General features: G+C 38.8%; 1 protein-coding gene across 7 annotated transcripts in view; it reads left to right on the forward strand.

Moving 5' to 3' along the window:
• The window catches only part of BLNK (B cell linker), an 88707-nt gene that overhangs the window by 45984 nt on the left and 23365 nt on the right, over positions 1 to 19358 (forward strand). For 5 of the 7 annotated variants that reach the window (XM_063405566.1, XM_063405568.1, XM_063405569.1 and 2 more), the window contains exons 4-5: positions 12567 to 12632; positions 17840 to 17896. In XM_063405566.1, coding sequence (XP_063261636.1) covers positions 12567 to 12632; positions 17840 to 17896 — 123 coding nt within the window. The remainder of the gene's footprint in view (positions 1 to 12566; positions 12633 to 17839; positions 17897 to 19358) is intronic. The other 2 variants (XM_063405567.1, XM_063405570.1) reach the window with 1 other exon arrangement.

Genomic DNA, 19358 nt, shown 5'->3' on the forward strand with positions numbered 1-19358 from the left:
GTGCTGGTAGAGTGGGCACCTCGAGCCTCTTTCAGCATGACTTTTTGTATTTCTGAATAGTTAAAAGAAGTTCTGTTTCAGATCAAAATAACATTGAATTCTTTTCTTCCTCTGAAAAAAATAAGAATGAAATACTGAAAAACATTTTTTCCTAAAATAAGTCCTACTTAAGCACTCAATACTAACTTATAAACCCTTCCAAGTCTCTCCCTCTGTCCAGAAACCTTCATGCAATCTGGAATAACCCTTGTAAAGCTAATTTTGATGGCATGCAGCTGATGGATATCCACTCTTTCTGCACTGTTGAAATGTTGTTGTGGGGGGTGTGTACTTGCAGGGCTGCAGTGACAATTATGCTCCTCAGCCGGGCACACCTAATGAAAGCCAAGCTGGCGGCATCCTAGGCCCAGGGAAGAGCTCTGTGGAGGGCTCAATGGTCAGGGACAGAACGCAGGGAATTTCCTCATTTTATGCAATTTACCGCCTTTAGCAGTCTAAACTGGTTTAAATGGTGTCAGAGCTCAGTGTTGGTCTAAACCAACTATCTTTAAATAACAAGTTGGAAAGCTTGTTTCCATCCATTGCTGGTACACAAAATAATAAATACACACCCTCTGCTGTTACAAAATTGTGGCTGAGATTCATCTGCGCTTTTGCAAACAATTAAAGCACAATTACCTTCAAGTATCTAAAGCAGGTCTGTATGTGAGGGTTGTAAGAGCCACAGCTTTTGGTGAACTGATTCAAAAGCCCTAAACCTGAGAGGCACACCTCTGCTGCATCTTCACGTATATGACACTCTCCATCTCATCTGAGGTTTTAGTGTTGTTATAAAATAGGAAAGAGTAAGAAGTAGCTCTGCTTTCCTGTATTAACCTGAAGTATTACAAGTTACTTTTTCTCCCCTCCTCATGGCCAGTCCAGCCTATTTGTGCAGGGAATGTAGGAGTACCAGTTCCTCAGGCGTGTGAGCATTTTCACCACATGCACCAGACACGTGTGCTTTGACTGGAGCATACTCCTTAGAAACCTGGATATGTGGCTACAAAATCTTACTGTGCTATCAGAATTTTAAAATCTGGAGGCAGAACTTTCCATGAGTAGATATCCATAGGATAAAATTAAGAGGGATGTGCAAATACAGGAAGAGATTGGCATAACATGGTGGGAGCCTTTCCCTCCCTCTCTCAAACACCTGGATACCCCCTCGTGCTCGGGGACCTGTCGACTTCCTAATACCACATCTGTCTGCAGGGGACACACATAGGTGGTTCAGAGTTTGTACTGAATGTTACATGATCTAAATGGTTATGTCAAAAACATACTTTTCTTTATATGCAATGATGCAATGCCAAGGAATGTTCCCGCCAAACAGTTTCAATTTATGTGATTATAGTTTGCGTTTTTAAATACAGCTTTCTTAAAATTTCTGCTTTGTAGCAGCAAAAGTTAAAAAAGCGCTACTGTTGAGTCAATGTCTAAGAGAGGATCTTTTGATTTTTTTTTTAAGTGTAGACCTGAAAAACTTGACATTATGTGGTTTTGCTAAGCTCAATTATTCTTTATGGGTATAGTTGAGCCTCCCAGACCTAGCTTTTTGTTGCATTAGCAAATCTTACATCAAATCTGAATTCTTAGCATGTTCCATTTGTTAAGTTTATTGCAACGTAAAAACTATAAGTGTTCTTATATGCCTGTCTCCTTAAAATGTTGTGGTATGTACATTGTTTGCAGTTAAGCCACTCAATTAACTCCAGTAATAGTTGGACAGGAATGCTGGAACTTCATGAAATTCTCTTATTAATTTCTATATAGTGTTTCTTATAAGGCATGCACAATATTATACAAATATTCCCTCAGAGTACCTTGTGTGTTCTAACTGCTTCCTTATAGTCAAGAAAAATTAGTTCAAAGGCTTGGTTATTTATTATGAGAGAAACTAATCTGTGGTGCATACAACTAATGTGGTACTTTGAATTGTTTCCCAAAATGTGGAATGAATACATGAGCAGTAGCCATGCTGCCATGGCAGGCTCTAGTGTGCCTGGATTTCAGACTGAACTTCAGGGAAAAAAAATTACACTGCAAACATACAGAAATAGATGCACTCATGATCAGGGACAGTGGGCATGGATAAGGGGAAGTTAGCAGTTCAAAACAAAAGCCTGCAGACCTTGCAGACTCTTTTGTGGTTTAACTTCCCTCAATTATAAGCCTTTGATTTTTGGTATTTAAATAATTTCTAGCTTCTATATGTGACTGTATCACAGCTTCTCTTCAGACTTGCTGCATTTTTTATGACCACAAACCTTGATGATGGCCCTCTGCCTGTAGCTGGCTTTGCTGTGTAGCCCAAAGTCCTTTTGAAGGCATCATCACCACTGCGGTGATGGGCAAACCATGGCACAAACCAAAGTGTGCCACATGCTTTCACTTGCCTAAGGCCATGCAGCCAGCGAGTTCCAGACTGCAAACAGCCTTTTCCAGGAGCACAGTTTCATGTTCATTTCATCTGACTTCATTAATTTGCTGCAGTCTGTCTCTGCCCCCAGCAAAAAAAATGTTTTAAATCCCTATATCCAAGCATAATTCCCATTTAAATGGAAGTGGAAATAAACTGGCAATTTATTTTTTTCAGGCTGAACAAGTGTGTCTGGAGTTTTTTGCAGGATTTTGTGTTAGTCTCCCTTTTTAAACAGAAGGGTTAAAATCTTAATTCTGTGAAAATCAAGAGGGGTTTCCTTAAGGCCTGAACATCTGTTGTCTGTCAAACTTAGAGGTGTTCATAGTCTTTATTAATTTTCTACTGGTAGCTTGGCTGTAACTGCTAGGCTTTTTTCATTAACAGAGGATCTTCTGACAATGTGTCTTCTTGAAAGTGTATAGTAGAAAATTAATTCATTTGGGATTGAAATGATACTTACCTGTAAACTGACACCTCCTATGTATAGGATGCTTTACCATAGGAAGCATTTACTTTTGGAGAAAATGTTTGGGGAATATCTGAATATTAGTTTTGTGCTGTAAGAAAATATTTTATTATAGTAGTTCTACTAATTCCTCTTAGTGGTAGCAAACAGACTTAAAAACTTAATCTGTTTTTTCAAGGCAAATTTTAACTTAGTTTACTGCCTCAATGAACTTGAACAGGACAAAAGAACAAAAATAAACTCAAGCAAGAAATAAACTGGAGTTTCAAAGTAACCTAGGGAATGTTCCCCATGACAGAATCAGGCATCAAAACCCACATCCAACTTCAACATTTCAGCCTCTTATTAGTTACATAGAGTCCAGAGGAAAGGCTGTGCAAATGATAAAATCATTCAGTGCTTTGGGTTTGAAAGGGACCATCCTATTCCCATCCCTCTGCCATGGCCAGGGAAAACTTCTGCTAGATCAGGTTGTTGAAAGCTCCATCCAACCTGGCCTTGAACACTTCCAGGGATGGGACAGCCACAAGTTCTCAAGACAACTTGTTCCAGTGCCTCACCACCTTCACAGTAAAGAATTTCTTCCTAATATCCAAACTGCTCTCAGTTTAATGCCATTCCCCCTTGTCCTGTTACTACACACCCTTGTAATCAGCTCCTCCCCAGCTTTCTTGTAGACTCCCTTCAGTTACTAAAGGGCTGCAATTAGATCACCCCAGAGCTTTGCCTTTTCCAAGGTGAACAATCCCAATTCTCTCAGCCTCACTTCTGCTCTTCTACCTGCTCTGGTGCTCTTTCTAGCAAAAGTCTGATCTGCCCTAAGGCCATGACAGCTGTGAAGGTCTTCTGGTCTTCACCACCCATTGCCACCCACAGCCACCTCCTGTCACAGCTTCCAGTGTCTCCTGACAACTTCCCACTGCACAGTGTCACTCTGCTGACAGCAGCTTTTGTGGCACACCCATGTTTTAGCCCACCAAAACGTAGGCTGAACACAAGGTCACATGAAATCACAGCTCAGTGATTTGCAGTCTCCAAAGCTGAGTTTCACAGGCACAGGGAAAGGAGGTCACTGGCTGCATTTGCTGTGCTGATAAGCACAAAAAAAGTTTGTTCTGTAGGATTGTTAGGTCCTGTTTGCCATACAAAGCATAGGATTTTGATTAAAAGATAAAGTTTTATAATCTCTATTTCCTCTAGTTTTCTGTCACCTTAAATAGTTCATGAATCTCTCTCTCATCTCTGGACTTTGGAATGAAATGAGATAGGAAATGCAAACTTCTCCAAATACCACTGCAAAAATCCATTCTTTCACTCAGTGTGACTTCTGCACACAAATCCTCTTGCTTCTGGCTCTGACCTTGCTTCAGCACAGCATAGCCTCCATCCCATCTATATTTGTCCTTCTTTATTCCCATCTCTCTGCACAACCAGTTTATTCTACCAATCCCTTTAAAGCTTCTTTTCTTCTTTCCAGCTCTGTCATCCTACCTGGACTAATCCCCAGGCTAAAAACTAACCAATAAAAACAACCAAACCTGAAACACGCTAATTTTTACAAGACAAAAGCTGATATGAGGAAAAAAACCCAAACTAAACCACCACATAGGATTTATTGTCACACAAAATTTCCTGCCTATAATACTGTTTATAGAAAAGTATGTTTGAGTGTGACTGTGATCTATGTGTGTTTTAAACAAAAATATGGCAATGTGGACAAAATGATGCAGTATAATATTGAAACTATCAAGAGATACCCTGCTTTGATCTCTGCAGGTAGACAGCAGTGTGTGTGTTCACAAGATCAGCTATGCTTATATAGTACCTATAGCTTGATTCTACTTTCACTGGCAAAATTAAGTCATTGGCACAGCTTATTCTACCACTGATTGATATGCACACTGTTACAAATAAAATAAAGCCTTGTAGTGACACTGCAGTTCTGCCAAAGTAACTGTCCTGAGTAGGAGCATTTGTCAACCGTAGCAGTCACAAATGACACTGTCCTTGGCCGGAAACTGTCAGTTACTCAGCAGAAGAGAGTAATTTAGATTTGATCTAATGACATGTGGTTTTTTTGAGGTTTTTTTGGTAAAATAGAAAATTATCAAGAACCAAGCAAATAACCCAATAAATTAATTTTCATGGCCAACATTCCAGCAAACATGGCAAAACATTAGTTAATAAATGTACCCCTTACAGCTGTGTAGAGTTAGATATTAAATCATAATCATGATATTGCAGGTACCCAGTGAGATGTTGATTCCAGAACAAAAGAGTTTTGTTTTATAGAGTCATGCAAAACCTATGTACTGCACAGGACATGAAAATGTGATAGATGCTTTGCTTTTGGAAGGCAAATATGACAATCCTAAATCAATGCAAAAAAGCCCCACTGGAAAACCATATTATTTTATATGCTCAGTAGACAAGAGAATTGAAAATTTGATGGAAAAGAGTGGAGAAAAGGGACAGTATTTTCCCATTTGGCACTGGGGCATCATCTTAGATTTTTGGTAAACGGTAAGAGGATGTAACATAAGTATGTTTGGTTTGTGCCAGCCGTAATAAATTAGTGAGGAGTAACAGAAGCTTGCAAATTCTGTTAGCATCTTTATCCTAATCGGTTCGTATATACATTTTGAACAAGTTTATTTTCCAGACATAAGCAAAGCCAGATGTGCAATGCTACAAGTTTATGACCTCAGCATAAATTACTACACAGTAAATACTTTAGAAAGAATTGAAATAATACATCCTGAGGCAATAATATGAAAAACATGTTTTTCAAGCTTAATTCAAGGGAAAACCGGGTGCAGTAAGCTCTTAATACAAGAGGCTATACCATGTGGCTAAATGTTTCCTTCCTGTCTTAAAATATGGATGCTGTAGGTGTCTCTGCAAGAAGCACAGAGGCAACAAAGTGCTGCTGAAGCTGCAGTTACATGGCCAGTTGAATTTGGCACAAGTCTGAGCTGCTGCCAAAAGTGCAGGTCCCTTTCTTCCACCCTCCCAACGCCCCTGCCCCTCTCTGCCCTCTCACTGGCACTAGGGTTCCAGTGACCCTGTGACAGAGCTGGATCTGATCCTGCTGCTATCTAAATTGGCAAAAGAATAAAGAAGTTAGTTTCCCAGCTGGTAGTCTCATGATTCATCACGGCTGGGGAAGCACAGAGGGCAGAGAGGAGCAGAATTTCCCCTTTCAGTGGCAGCCCAAGTGGGCTCCATTACAGTGACACAGGGACCAGCTAGGGAATTTCTCCAGAGTTTTAACAAAGTTTGATTGGCTTCAGAGCAAAACAAACAAAACTGATCCATGAGTAGCCTCCATTGGGGGAAGGCTGTCAGTGCCACCCCACATCTATGATGGGTCTAATGCTTCTGTAGCTAGAGCAAGAACACTTTCAGCCCAAGTACAGCAGTGTTTGTCAGTGGTAATCTTCTGGGTCCATACCCAGCCACTTAATTCTTTTATACTTCTGCCCTTGTTCTTCTTCAGTGGCCAGGCTGTAGGGTACTAACCCTTCAGGGAGGTACAGCATTCACTTAGTTTTAACTTGGAACTGAATTTTAGAGCAGCCTAATGTGTTGAGCTTCCTTCTGCTGCTTGAAAACCTTTCAGAAAAGTGGAATAAGTCTTGTGAATGTGGCTTCTTTGTGGGTGGTTTTGGGGGGTTTTTTGTGGGTTTTTGTGGTTGTTTTGGTTTTTTGGTGTTTGTTTGTTTGTTTGTTTTGGTTTGTTTTATAATCCATTATACCCAGAGAGCTGGTGCAAAAAAGAGGTCAGTAAACCAAAGAAAAAAGACTCAAAACAGAGCAGGTCAGTTACAGAACAGAAAACATACTTTACCTTTTTATGTCAAGAAGTGATATGTAATATTCAGTTACATATCATAATACCTAATTATTTTCTGTATTTCCTGTGGTGTCACTGTTATTTAGTTGGAATAAAAGGAAGAGCAATCTGCATAAGAGGGAAGAGGTATCCAAATCTTAGAGTTTTTGACTGTTTGTTTGTTTCCAGGCAAATTCACATGCTTAGCATTGGAAACCTAGACTGGGTTCTTTCAATATGCAGAACTCCCAGTCACCCCAAAGTACTTACACTGTTTACTTTCACACTAGGCATGATTTCTGTCAGGAATGTATGATCTCTTTACATGCTACATTTTTAGTTTACTCAGTGAATATTAGTACTTACCAGTACAAGGAAGACTGACAGCCTTTTTGTAAATATTATGTAGAGGACAAATGAAGATGAAAAATATAATCAATATTTAGCCTTTCTGTGCTTCTCTGTGTTCCATGTAAACACACACCTGCTCTAACAGTGGGGTTTGCCTTTAGGCAAAATAATGGATGATTCAAAAGTAAGCAGAATAGGATGTTTCTGAGACTTTACAAAATCAACCCTCTTGTCAAAATGAATATAAACTATTGTCATTTCCCCTTGTGCATCTCCCAAACACAGGTGAAAACAATTCCTTCTTCCTTTTTCCTCTCAGGTAGCTGTAATTCACTTCTCCCGATAAGCAAACCTCTTTGAACTTTCCTTCACAGCTTTGAGATAGCTTTACAGATAAAGATCAAAGGCTCAGTGCCTTGAATGGATGCTTTGGTGCCACAGGTTACCACCTCCAGCTCCAAACTTCCTCTTCTCCCACCAAGAAAGCCATTGCAGGGGGTGGATAAAACCCCAGAGTGGATATGGGGCTGTAAGGCCCTACCTTGGACCAGTAGCTGCTGAAGTGATTTATCTGACTGCACCTCAAGGACTCAGCTGTCTCTCTTACACATTTTTATGCATTTTACTCATATCACAGCCATTGAGAACACCAACTCTGACCCAGGTGCCTGATTCCACCTGGCATCTCCTTGCAAAGGATTCCCACTCTTGCTGTTCTATCTGGCATGTGATATGAGAGAGTGCATGTGGAAGGAGATCTAATGAGGAATTAGACGCTTTCTTTATCTGGTATTTCTTTTTGCTTTCTACTGAGGAATTAGAAATTAAGTGGAAGGGGGTAGAGTTGTTTTATAACATTTAATTGCATTGTCTTTGAGGCACAAAACTGCCAAGTAATATGAAAATACATCTTAGGAAGACACCCAGTTCACCAAAATCCATGTTCTTCCACAAAGACCATGGCAGGAGCATTGCTTTCATGGAAGCCTGGCATGGGAAAGGTGGTCCTTTTCTAGTTTGTTAATTCAGTTTGAGAAGATATTTCAACATAAGAGCTTCATGCTTTTCAAAATCTCAAGTGATACTTTTACAAATCTCCTTCTGGGTAAGCAGGTTCTCCCCCCAAAAGGAAGCAGGACTCTTCCCCTTTGTCCAGAAACAATAACTTTCTTTCTTAATTTGATCACCTGCATAGCTGTTTATAAAACTGAAGGATAATAGAAACACAAAACAAAGACCAGCTGGGGAGAAGGTGGTGGAATAATTGTGCAATGATGAGCCATAAAGGAGGAGTCTGGGCATACTTTTCTTTCTTTAGTTTTATATTTTAATATGAGAGTTTTTTAGTTAACAGAGGTAGCTGCAATAATTTTTAGTTTTCTGCTCTTTGAGTTTTGGCTTTTATCTTCTAATAATTTAGCCTCTATTCTTCAAATCTGATTACACTCCTGCTTGCTTTCTGTTTTGTTGTTCTTTCCTATAAAACTTCATAGCTGAGGCAAGTGAGTATTTCTTGGACATTTTTTATTTTAAGTCTAAATTTGCACTTACTAAATCCCATTCTAGGTTTCTAATGCCGAGTATTTAAATTTGCCTGAAAAAGAACCCAAACAAACAAAAACTCTGAAAAGCAACAATTCCTTGTTTTAATGTGGTCTGCCTTTCTTAAGCCAAACGTGAGTGCTACAGCTACCCACAATTTTACTTTAAGTGAATGGACATGGTAATCTCCAGAAAATGTGATTTTCTAGGCACAGACAGGTTGTCCTGTCAGTGAGAAACAGATGTACCCAAAAAGATATAAGAACTTTGATTGGCATGCAATTTGTCTCATTTACAGTGTGTTTATTTTTAAAATTATTTTTACTGTTTTAAAACCAATTCACGTTAAAGACCAACTGATGTGAGGAGGAGGAGAAGAAGGAACATACAGGTCTCTTAATGTTGAATGTGTCAATATTGCTTGTAAAGCTGCCCTAGCAAACCTGTCAATATATGTCCAAAATTCTGCTCCTCTTTAACTAAAGAAGCTAGTTTGTGAGTACTGATGGAGATTTTTCAAGAGGCAAAACAGGTAATTCAGACAGTCCTGTAAAGACCAGAAATGTAAGAAGGTATCTGGGGGTATTTTCATCCCCCAGATAAACAGAAATAGGTATGCTTGCAATACAGAAAATTTCCTGTAAATAATTTAAAATTAGTTTTTGTTCTGCTCCCACTCCTCACTGATGCTGCAGTCAGCCCTGTTTCCAAAGCATTAGCAGGACCCCTCTCAGCTAGAGGTGCTCACAGCCAGACACCCTGAAGCAATTGTGTCCCTCTGCCCACTCCAGAGACCCTGCAAAATACTCTTGCAATGGACTGTTTTACCTTTGGAAAGCTTTTGTAGGATAATGTGTATGCAAAAGAGCCAAAGGCTTCCGGGTGATGCTTGAAGGTGGGGATGTGTCACAGGCCAGGTCTGCCCATCGTCCTCACTTCATCACGTATTCCTCATAGGATGAGCTGTGACCAGATCAAAGACAGAGTGGGTTTGTTTCATTTTATCTCCAGGCAGCTCTGCCAGTCCTTGAGCACAACAAGGTATTTTGTCACACAGCAAATCCTTCTTTTGGGATGTATGGTATTTACAATGGTAAAGATTTCCACCTTCCTTCGCGTGTGTATCACAGATAGTGACCCCTTTGTCAATAGATCTGAAAATTCTGTATTACTGGAGTTTTTAGCTACAAAAATAGCAACACGGGGCTAAAAAGTGTTTGGTTTAGGTTTCTGTCTTTTTTTTTGTTATTCCTTCCAACATGTAGAACTTCTAATGTATGTGTAAGAAACCTGAAACTTTTTAGAAGCACCTACAGCCAAGACTTCCAAACTTACTATCTGCAGAACTTTGAAAATCTGATGGGTGCCATGAGATCCAGATCAAAGGGTCCCATCCAGTCTATACAAGTTAAAATTAAAATGGATCTCAAAATATCTATTGCTGAAATGTGTTTTCAAAAATTAGCAGTAACACAGACTGCACCTTTATCTGCAAACCTAATTTTGCATAAAAAGATCCCAAGCAGGCTTAATGAAGAGTTGGAGCTTGTAGTTAAAGAAGCAGCTTTAAGTTTTACCTCTTGATTATCTTTAATTATATGCAATGCAAAGTGAGACAAGCATTACTCATTATTTTTATTTACAGTACTAGCTGATGGAGGTCCTTGAGTATTTCTAGTATCTGCTCATCCCAAGAGAACTCTATTTATTCCCAAGAGAATAAACACTGGTTGGTGACGAGGTCCTGACTCAGACACGTTGAGAAGAGGTTGTAGTCACGTACCTGACACAAGGGCTGCCTACACTGGGCCGTGGGAGCCCCCATTTCCTGGGTACCTTGGGGCTGCTCCTCTGGTAAGGTTCTCTCACAGCAAACCCCTTTACTTGGAGCATAATCAAGTATTAGGGAGCCATCCAACAAGTGTTTTCGTGCTAGTCAGATAGGTAGATTCAGTCAGAATTTGAGGTGTATAAATGCCCTTCTGTGCTTCACTTTCCTCATTGCTCTGGAATGGCCTTTGGGCTTGGGATTGAGAGCCTTAAGGTTTGGAGAATCCTCTTGCCATGGATCTATCTGCCTCTCATCTTTTCTTATGTCTCTCTAACATCAGACAGCTCTTTCTAAAACTTTCCAGTTGTTGCCTTTTGTATGGCCTGGCATGTCAAGAAATTTCAGCCTCCAGCTGACTGGACAGACTGGTTTTGGCAGCTCATTCAACTCTACGGGTCAAAGGGGATTCCACTTGAACTGGAGATCAGCTGTGCTTGATGACTTCCTACACTTACCACTTAGTGCTCTCATCTGCTTACTCTCACAGGCTGCAGACAAGTTAAATTCTCCAGAGGCAACAAACAAGTACTTTAACAGCTCCCATAAGAGCTGTGTAACTTTAAAAACTGAAAAAATTCACACTACTGCATATCAGGTACTCTCTAAATTATCCAGGTTGTAATTAGAAATCTAAATGCCTCCAGAAAAAGAATAAGGAATAAGAAACACAGATTTTTAAGAAATTTGACTATGCAAAAATGGGAATTTTCATATCAGTCCATCAGCATGGAAAAAATATCATAATAGCACTAGTGCATGTGATTTTCTAGTTTAAATGCACCATTTTTACTAGAAATATGTAATAAAATATGTTAAACTATAGCCTTATTCAAGACTTATGGACTATCCATGATGCCTTAATCAATTTACCTAAGTATGATCAAGGGAAAAGCAAACTAATTCAGGTACTTACACTTACCAATTTTGTGTTGGATCTTATTTGCATGTGTGTGTGAAGATTATTTAGCAAATAAATGACAATACGGAATAAAACCAGTAATGTGAAAAAAGCCCACCTTTTTCCAAAATAAAGTAATAATTTTGCAAAGATATTAAATATAAAAATATTTATTATATTTTTGTAAAGATATTAGTGTCAGTGATGAGCAATAAGCAATATTCAGATAGAAATCTACAGTTAGATTTTTGTTGGTGAGTCCTATATCTGACAAACGACAAAAGAAATGTAACTGATGCTGACATCCATCCCTAACTGAAATCTGGCAAGCCTTTTTGAAAGAAACACAAACTCTTACAACCATTCTCCCCAAACTAGAACTAAACCATTTAGATCTCCTCTCATTCTTTTCATTCCTCATTACTTTTCATTTATAGACACTGCCAGGTGCCAGCTGGAGCACAACACAGAAACAGCAAACTGCAGATGATGGCTATTTCTGAGGTTTCGAGCAGAACCAGAAGCTGAATCTGTTAAGAAAAAAAACCCAACAAATACAACAGAAAAGCAGAAGTTCTTCTGAGCTTTCCACCTCAGATTTAATGTATCTGATTAGTTTAGATAATAATCCAAGCTACTCTTATAGGTGTGCTACATTGTTGTTGGAAATCTTGGAGCGTTTTGCTGTACACCTGTTTCTCACAACTATAAGTAATTAATTTCTTTGTATTAGCAGGTAACACTATATCATTTTCCTGTAAATTAATGGTTTGCGTTTTCAGCAGGAGTTAAAAACGTGCTTGTGAATTATTTGTCTATTATTCTCATTATATTTAAGTTTCCCAACTATGGTCAGAAATCAGAGGTCATCTGATTAGCTTTTAGCTTTGCAGTGTTGTAAAATCAGTTCTAGATAAAATGTTAACATTTAAATATTCTAAACTATTAATTTAGGTAAGGATTTCTTTTTTCCTGATGCACTTAAATTGACTGTTGATACCATACTTAATTGTATGTAGAAGAAGGATAACAGAAATAATGCTAAAGAGATCTTAAAAGGGAAGAAAAACTTCATGCACAAATGATTTAACAAACTATTGCGCATATTTTTCTTAATTTATATTAATGGCTTTTCAACCACTTGGTAATTTAATGCTGGCTTTGTTTAATATCTTACAGGAAGCTTCAAAAGATGGTGCATGACATCAAGAAAAATGAAAGTGGGATAATAAACAAGTTCAAAAAGTAAGTTTGTAATGCCAATCCCTATTTTATCAATGTGGGGAAGTTTGGATTACGAGCACAGTTGTGTGTAGTAGGTCAGTGATGGGACCATGTCCTTCCAGAAAGTTGCACTTCAGTGCATGGAAAGAGCTTCAGCTGAGACTGCAACTGCAGAACTGTCATCGGAATTAAGACTGTCATAAAGGAGTTGCAGAACTGGAGTCCAATGATAGGTTGTGTTTGTAGCCTGGAAAAAAAACAGTATTTGAGTGAAGAGCCTTTTTTATTTTGAGTGTTTGCTGGGAATGGTCATTGTTTATTGTTTGGATGTGTGCCTTCCTCCTTAGGCAACTGTTTGGGCTTCATGCTGCAATTAAGTTGAATTTGACGTCCACCTTGAACCAACTGGTCAGACATCATACTTAAAATTCCCATAAAAATGCTGAGTTTTCTTGTGCTTCAGTCTCATAAAACAAAATCCAGCATTACCTAGTACCCTTATTCTAGTAAGATGTGCTGAACAACATGCAGATTGTGTCACGTGTATGAAAGTATCATAAAATATTCATATGTGTTTATACATAGAAAGAAATTCCACTAATTTTGCATCCTTGTCAAATGAATACACTATTCACTGTTTCCAGTCAAACATCTATTTAAAGCAATTAGCTATTTAGCACACTTTTCTTAATGCAACAGCTCATTTGCATTGAAGTTCCATTTGCATGTGATTTTCTCATTCAGATGTGTTTCTTTGCATGGGTCATTGGCAACAAAAGTATTAAGTACTTTTAGAAGTTAATTACAAGACCCTATGTGGAAGTGTTTCCAGGACAACCATATTACATTCTAGAAATGCAGCTCCTGTACCTAAGACACACGGAAACATTGTTTTACATTGGTTTTAAAGCGGGACCATGAGGGCTCAGTTCAAGAGAACAGCTCATTCTGGGTTTATAGGAAGCCGTCATTCGGCTGCTGGCAGAAGCAGTAGGGCCCTGCCTGGTTTGGCTGTGCAAGGGCTCTGGAAAGCTGAGCTGGCCCAGCTCTGGCCCCTGCTGCCAGCCCAGGCAGGGCTGTGGTTTGTGGGGCAGCTGCTGGAGCTGCCAGAGGAGGGGGATGCCCTCCCGGGAGCAGCAGCACTGCCCAGCTCCCCTGTGCCCCAGGCAGGAGGAGGAATCTTGGCCTCCAAGCCCTCCTTTGTGCTCTCATTTCCACAGCTGTGTTTCTGCCCACAGACCTCGAGCAGGCTCTGATGGTAAAACACCTGATATATGAGATTTGTGTGATCATTTTTTTCCTTTACTCATCCTCTTTCACTCTAAGTCTGCTGCAGTTCACAGTTAATCACAGTCACTTGCTATACTTACTTATTTTCACGCAAACACAAAAGGAGATTTTCCCATAAAATGGCCCTCTTTCAGCTACTTGGGGTTTTAAGTTAATTTGTGGTTTTGTTTTTAACACAGTGACCACTGTGTTCACCACCCGTCTACAAAAAACTGATTTTCAGCTGAGACCTGCTCACAGGGAAGGAAGAGCTGCTAGGCTGTCTGAGGCTTTTGGTGGGGTTTTGGAGGGAGGGGGTTAAAAAGGGTTTCTTATATATTCGCCCTTTAATAAAGGGTGGCTTCCTACTTCACAGTAGTTGTTTAACTGTAATTAATAATGTTCCAGTGGACTCAGATCAAAAGCCTCAGACAGGAAAGATGACAGAAACAACAGAGGCATCTAAGGTTTATCATTTGAGGCTACAAAGTGTCTCCCACAGTTGCCTGAACATGAATTCTTTGTTAATCTGATTGTGTGCCCTTCCTAGAGAGTAAGAGAGGAAGGACAGAAAAGGGAGAAGTAATATGAACCAAATGTAGCAAAAGCTGGGAAGGCCATCATTAAGTGTCAAAGATTGCTGCTGTAGCACTGCAATTCTTTGATTCACTCAAGATAAATATATATATATGTATATATAAAAGAGCAGACTCATAAAATCAAAGTTTGACTGCAGCACAAAGCTTACATGTCAGCTCTCTGTTATAAGAACACAAACCAAGGTATAAAAACATAATCTTTCTGATGTTTCTGTGATTCATCTGAGTCATAATAACCTTTTTTGCAGTTCTGAAGATCAGAAATTTAGTTTTTAGAAATTGAAGAATTTCTAATATTTGCACATGACTTCAGAGTTCAAGTCTTGAACCCAGCACATAATGAGACTTGCAATAAAAGCATGAGTTGCCAACACTGATAAGGATATGTACAAGAGGTATAAGCTTTACAGAGTTAGAGTTGGCTGTCTTCCTCACTGTGCAACCTTTGGGGGCTTTTTGTTTGATTGTAGATGCTTTCTCTAAAGCATGGTTGTCCAGTTGATCACTACTTTCATTTCAGTTAAAGGATTATTTTATCAAATGTCAAGGTTCTAAACATAACTGAAGCAGGAAAAGTTTTGTTTATAATGGCTTTGTATAGCATATATTCATTCATGTGCTGGGAAGGAAAATAAAAACCAAACCTATTACAAGTAGAAATAATTTTAGAGAATTCAAATAGTGTACTTTCTTATATGAAGCCTGAAGTTATCACCTAGAATTATGCTGTAAGGCTCTGCTACATAAATTGAAAGAATTATCAAGTATTTGTAAAATACGTTAGATTTATTAGCAGTATTTTTTAAAACACTTCTGGATTGGTTCTTGATTATGCAGAAACGAAAAAGGTCTTGCATCAAGACTTTTGCTCTCCAGTCTAGTTCATCTGTGGGGTGTAGGTGGGGAGGAATTCATCTGTTATCCATGTGCGTCTTAAAGGTCTGTGGAAAGCAGGCTGAACAGTCCTGGTAACAAGAAAGAAATGGACAGGTTGTTTTTTCATTGCTTAAAAGTTCCTGTGTGTTCCCCATTCCAACTCAATGTTTTCTGGCAGTAAAAATATTGGCCACTGCAGGATAGCTGTCACCTGCTTGCCCTTAATCCCGTGCAGAGCTGTTTACAGCCCTGAGTCCCAGCTGCTGTGCAGATCACAGTGTCAAGGAGGATTATGTACTCAGGTGTAGAAGCAAGGAGTGTAGCCAGCATTGGATAAACAATGAGAGCTGGGGGCATTTCTTCATTTTCACATCCTTGGTAATGGAGAACAGGGAAGCAGAGAAATCATAGGTTTCATGATGCAGGATGGTTGCCTGTGCCTGAAACACGTTGTAAAGACATAGCACTCATCTGTACATCATGAGCTTTAAGCCTCTGGGCTTTGTTCAGTGGAATCCTGGCTCCACAGAAGTCAGTGTTAAAAGTCACACTGCATGTACAGCAAAGTCAGGACTTCACCTAAGGCTTTGGTACATGCTGACCTACTGTGTTGAATAAGAAACAAGAAGTTCAGTTTATTTGCCTTGTTTGAATATTACATCCTTCACAAAGCCATCAAAAAGCATGCACTTGTACTCATGTTTCTGACAGCACACTATCCAAAATGTCCATTTCTTGAACATTTGCCATGTGACCTGAAAAATGGAACAGATGCTTTACCCAGCTTTTTAGTTGAGTATGTCTTTGCTTCAGATTTGTGTGGTCCATTTTTCTATACCATTTATAATTTAGGCAGTAACTTCAGGCAGAAAAATAGTTATTGTGTCACTAAAAGTCTCTTCAACCTGCATAGCTTTAACTAAAAGATATTCACGGTCAAACCCTTGGGAGAGGGAAAAGTGGTATTTTATGAACCAAACAGTGAAAGAAACTACCAAAATCAAGCTGTGCCACACTTAGAAAACAGGAAAAAGTATAATACCTAATTTTAGCTGTTATGCTGGAAAAAACATGAAAATTACTGTGTAGCTGAATAGAATGTTTTGAGTGTCAGGATTTTTATTACGATAACTGCCATAGCACATGTAAGAACATGTGTGAAATAGTAGTAATAGCATTTTTTAAAAAAAAATCTCTTTCAGTTTAATTTTATCTTGTACAACTGCTGCATAATTCCAAATCTGTAACAAACTATTCCACTAGGTCATGAGAACACAGTTCAGGAAAAGTTTATCTGTTTGCATCACACCTTTTGGACCACTGAAAATGTTTCTGGCAAAGTTCAATTAATTTATTGTGTAATCACAAGTGTGATGATCTAGTGCATGTAAAGCTAATACATAATATAAATACTCATCCCAGAAAATATATCAATATAATTTTTGTAAAAACCATTATGTTAAAATGCTTCCTAAGAAGGGAGTGGACTTTGTCCACAGATTTAACAATACAAAAAAGCAAAGGATTTTTGAAAACGAAGAGTTTTCAGGTGTATCTTAAATGCTGGGGGAGTGAGCAGAAACACTAGTAGAGAAATGCACCTGTGGGAAAATTTAAGTGCTACATGTAAAGAACTACTAAAATGTATGTTTGGTTCTTTTTCTGGGTGTAGCCTGTAAAAACAAATGTTGCCAGAGCAAAACACCCAGACCTCTGCTGCAGTTTATTTTAAAATTCTTCACTTAATGCAGGAAAACAAAAATGTGCCTCAAATTTGAAGTAATTAATATTTGCAGTTCCTACAAGACCATATATGTTAGAAAAGGTAATTACATGCCTAAATGTTTTGTTGGATCAAGCTCAGCATATTATAGAATACATTGCTTTACAGTGGAATAATTTATTCTCTTAAAAGTTGTTTTGAATTTCTGTACCCTGTATGAGAAGCATCTAAAATCCATTATATGAGATGTCTCAAGTGCTACCTGGTTGTTTGTTGAAGCTCCAATATATGTACTAGGATTAAATACACTTGAATATGCATTAGGATTAAATACACTTGAATCTGCATGCTCAGTTGGATGGCATTTGATTCTTTCAGTCCCTTCTCATTAACTCCAGAGAACAGGGCAGAGTCAAGTGCCATTCTGCAAGGATCTGTGTGGACAATGAGGGCAGAGTCTGCAGTAGCTGGGTAACCACACCTTGGCATGGGATTGTGTTTTTTGAGCTTGTGTTGTGGTTTGCACATTGGGCAGAGTTCTGGCTCCTGTAAAGTGAAACCCCAGCTGACTTCAAAAGAGCCTGGATTCCAGTTCTGGCACTCAGCAAATCATACCAGTACTGTGAAAACTACTTTTTAAGTGGATTTGAATTTTAGAATAAGTAACATATTTGAAAAGATTCTAGCAAATATAGATGTGGCCGTGAACTGTTTCAGCTCTGTGACAGAAACATTATTTCTTTTCTTCTATTGATATTCAGGTTCCAAAATGAACAAGTGGCCTTAATTTGCAAAACTGGGAAAGATACTTGGGATCGGTATGCTACTCCATGGCTGCACCATAGCATGATAGGCTGCTTAGACACAGACCTCTGTTCTGTACCTCGTGTGCTTTCGTTATAACGTATTTACATTTTCTGCCAGGGCCACTGCCAGGATTTACAGGCCCCAGTACCATGGAAGATTTCTGCTTAGAAGCCTAGAAATGTGTGATATTGCTTAAGCCCTGTACTTTATACCATGACCCAGACAGCCTCTTACTGTTGCTTTAGTTCCACTATTTTCCAAGTCTCCACCATTTCTGAACATCTCATGGTAGGCATGTTGCAAAATACATCAAGGGATCTTGGTCTCCCCTTCCTAAGAAGTGAGATGAGCCCTGGCAGTGGCCCTGGGATTTTCTTTCTAACATGGCTGTGCTAACCTGGACAGAAGACCAGAGCAGGGCTGTTGAGAATGCTTTTAAATTTACTGTTTGTACACTAAGTTACATAATGCTTCAGAAGTTAAAACCTGAGAGACAGCTGTCTATCATTAGTTAGTCATGAACAAAGCAGGTTAACATTGAAAAAATAATCTTCCTGGTCTGGTTTTTGTTTGGTTTGGGGGGGTTGGGCTTTTTTGAGTTTTAGCAATCCCTGCACCGTTTATTCATTGATTCGTACATGTGCATGGGGTGGTTTTGGTGACTGTCTGAACAACAGAATTCCATTAATTCAAGTAGCCAAAAGCTTTTCTCAAAACAGACAGGAAAATATTGATGTGGTAGTGCCAGCATGCCACCACCCTGAGTACAAGTGGTACCTGAGCAATGATACCTAGGCAGCAAGCTCAGGACCTAAATATTGAGTGTCAGATTTCTGTGGTAAAGCAACATTTGTCAACATTATTGCTCAGAGATCCCCAAAAAACCATTTTAAATTCTTTGGGGATTTGAGTTTTTTAAATTATTCATTTATTTTTGCAAATGAATTTATTAGGACCTGACTGCAGAATGAGTGAAGTCATCAGTTTAGTGGACAAAGCTTCAGGTCCACGATGAGATCTCATCAGTACTACAAAGAAGCTGTCAAACAATATTCAAAAGTCACTTTAAAGAAAAGTTTTAGTGTCATTAATTATCTTAATGCTTTATCTGGCTACTAAAAACAAAAGGTTGTCATTTTTTCCCTCTGCAGAGGCATCAGTCTGGCCTGTGACGTCACACATGCACTGTTCATCTTGACTTTAAACCCAAATTCTTCTCTTTCATTACAGGGTAGTGAAATAATTGAACTGACTGTAATTCAGTGTCTTCTTTGGATAGCTGCAAGTTAGTAAGGAGAAGTATACATGAAAACACATATATATACACATGTATACACACACAGACACATATATATGTTTTTACATATATGTGTACTTCTGCTTGCTAGATATATATACATGCACATACATATGAATTTACCTGTATAGCCAAATATGCTTCCAATATTTCTACAAATTATCTTTTGATTCACT

Source organism: Prinia subflava, chromosome 9 (assembly GCF_021018805.1).
Source record: "Prinia subflava isolate CZ2003 ecotype Zambia chromosome 9, Cam_Psub_1.2, whole genome shotgun sequence".
In the NCBI taxonomy this organism is placed as follows: Eukaryota; Metazoa; Chordata; class Aves; order Passeriformes; family Cisticolidae; genus Prinia; species Prinia subflava.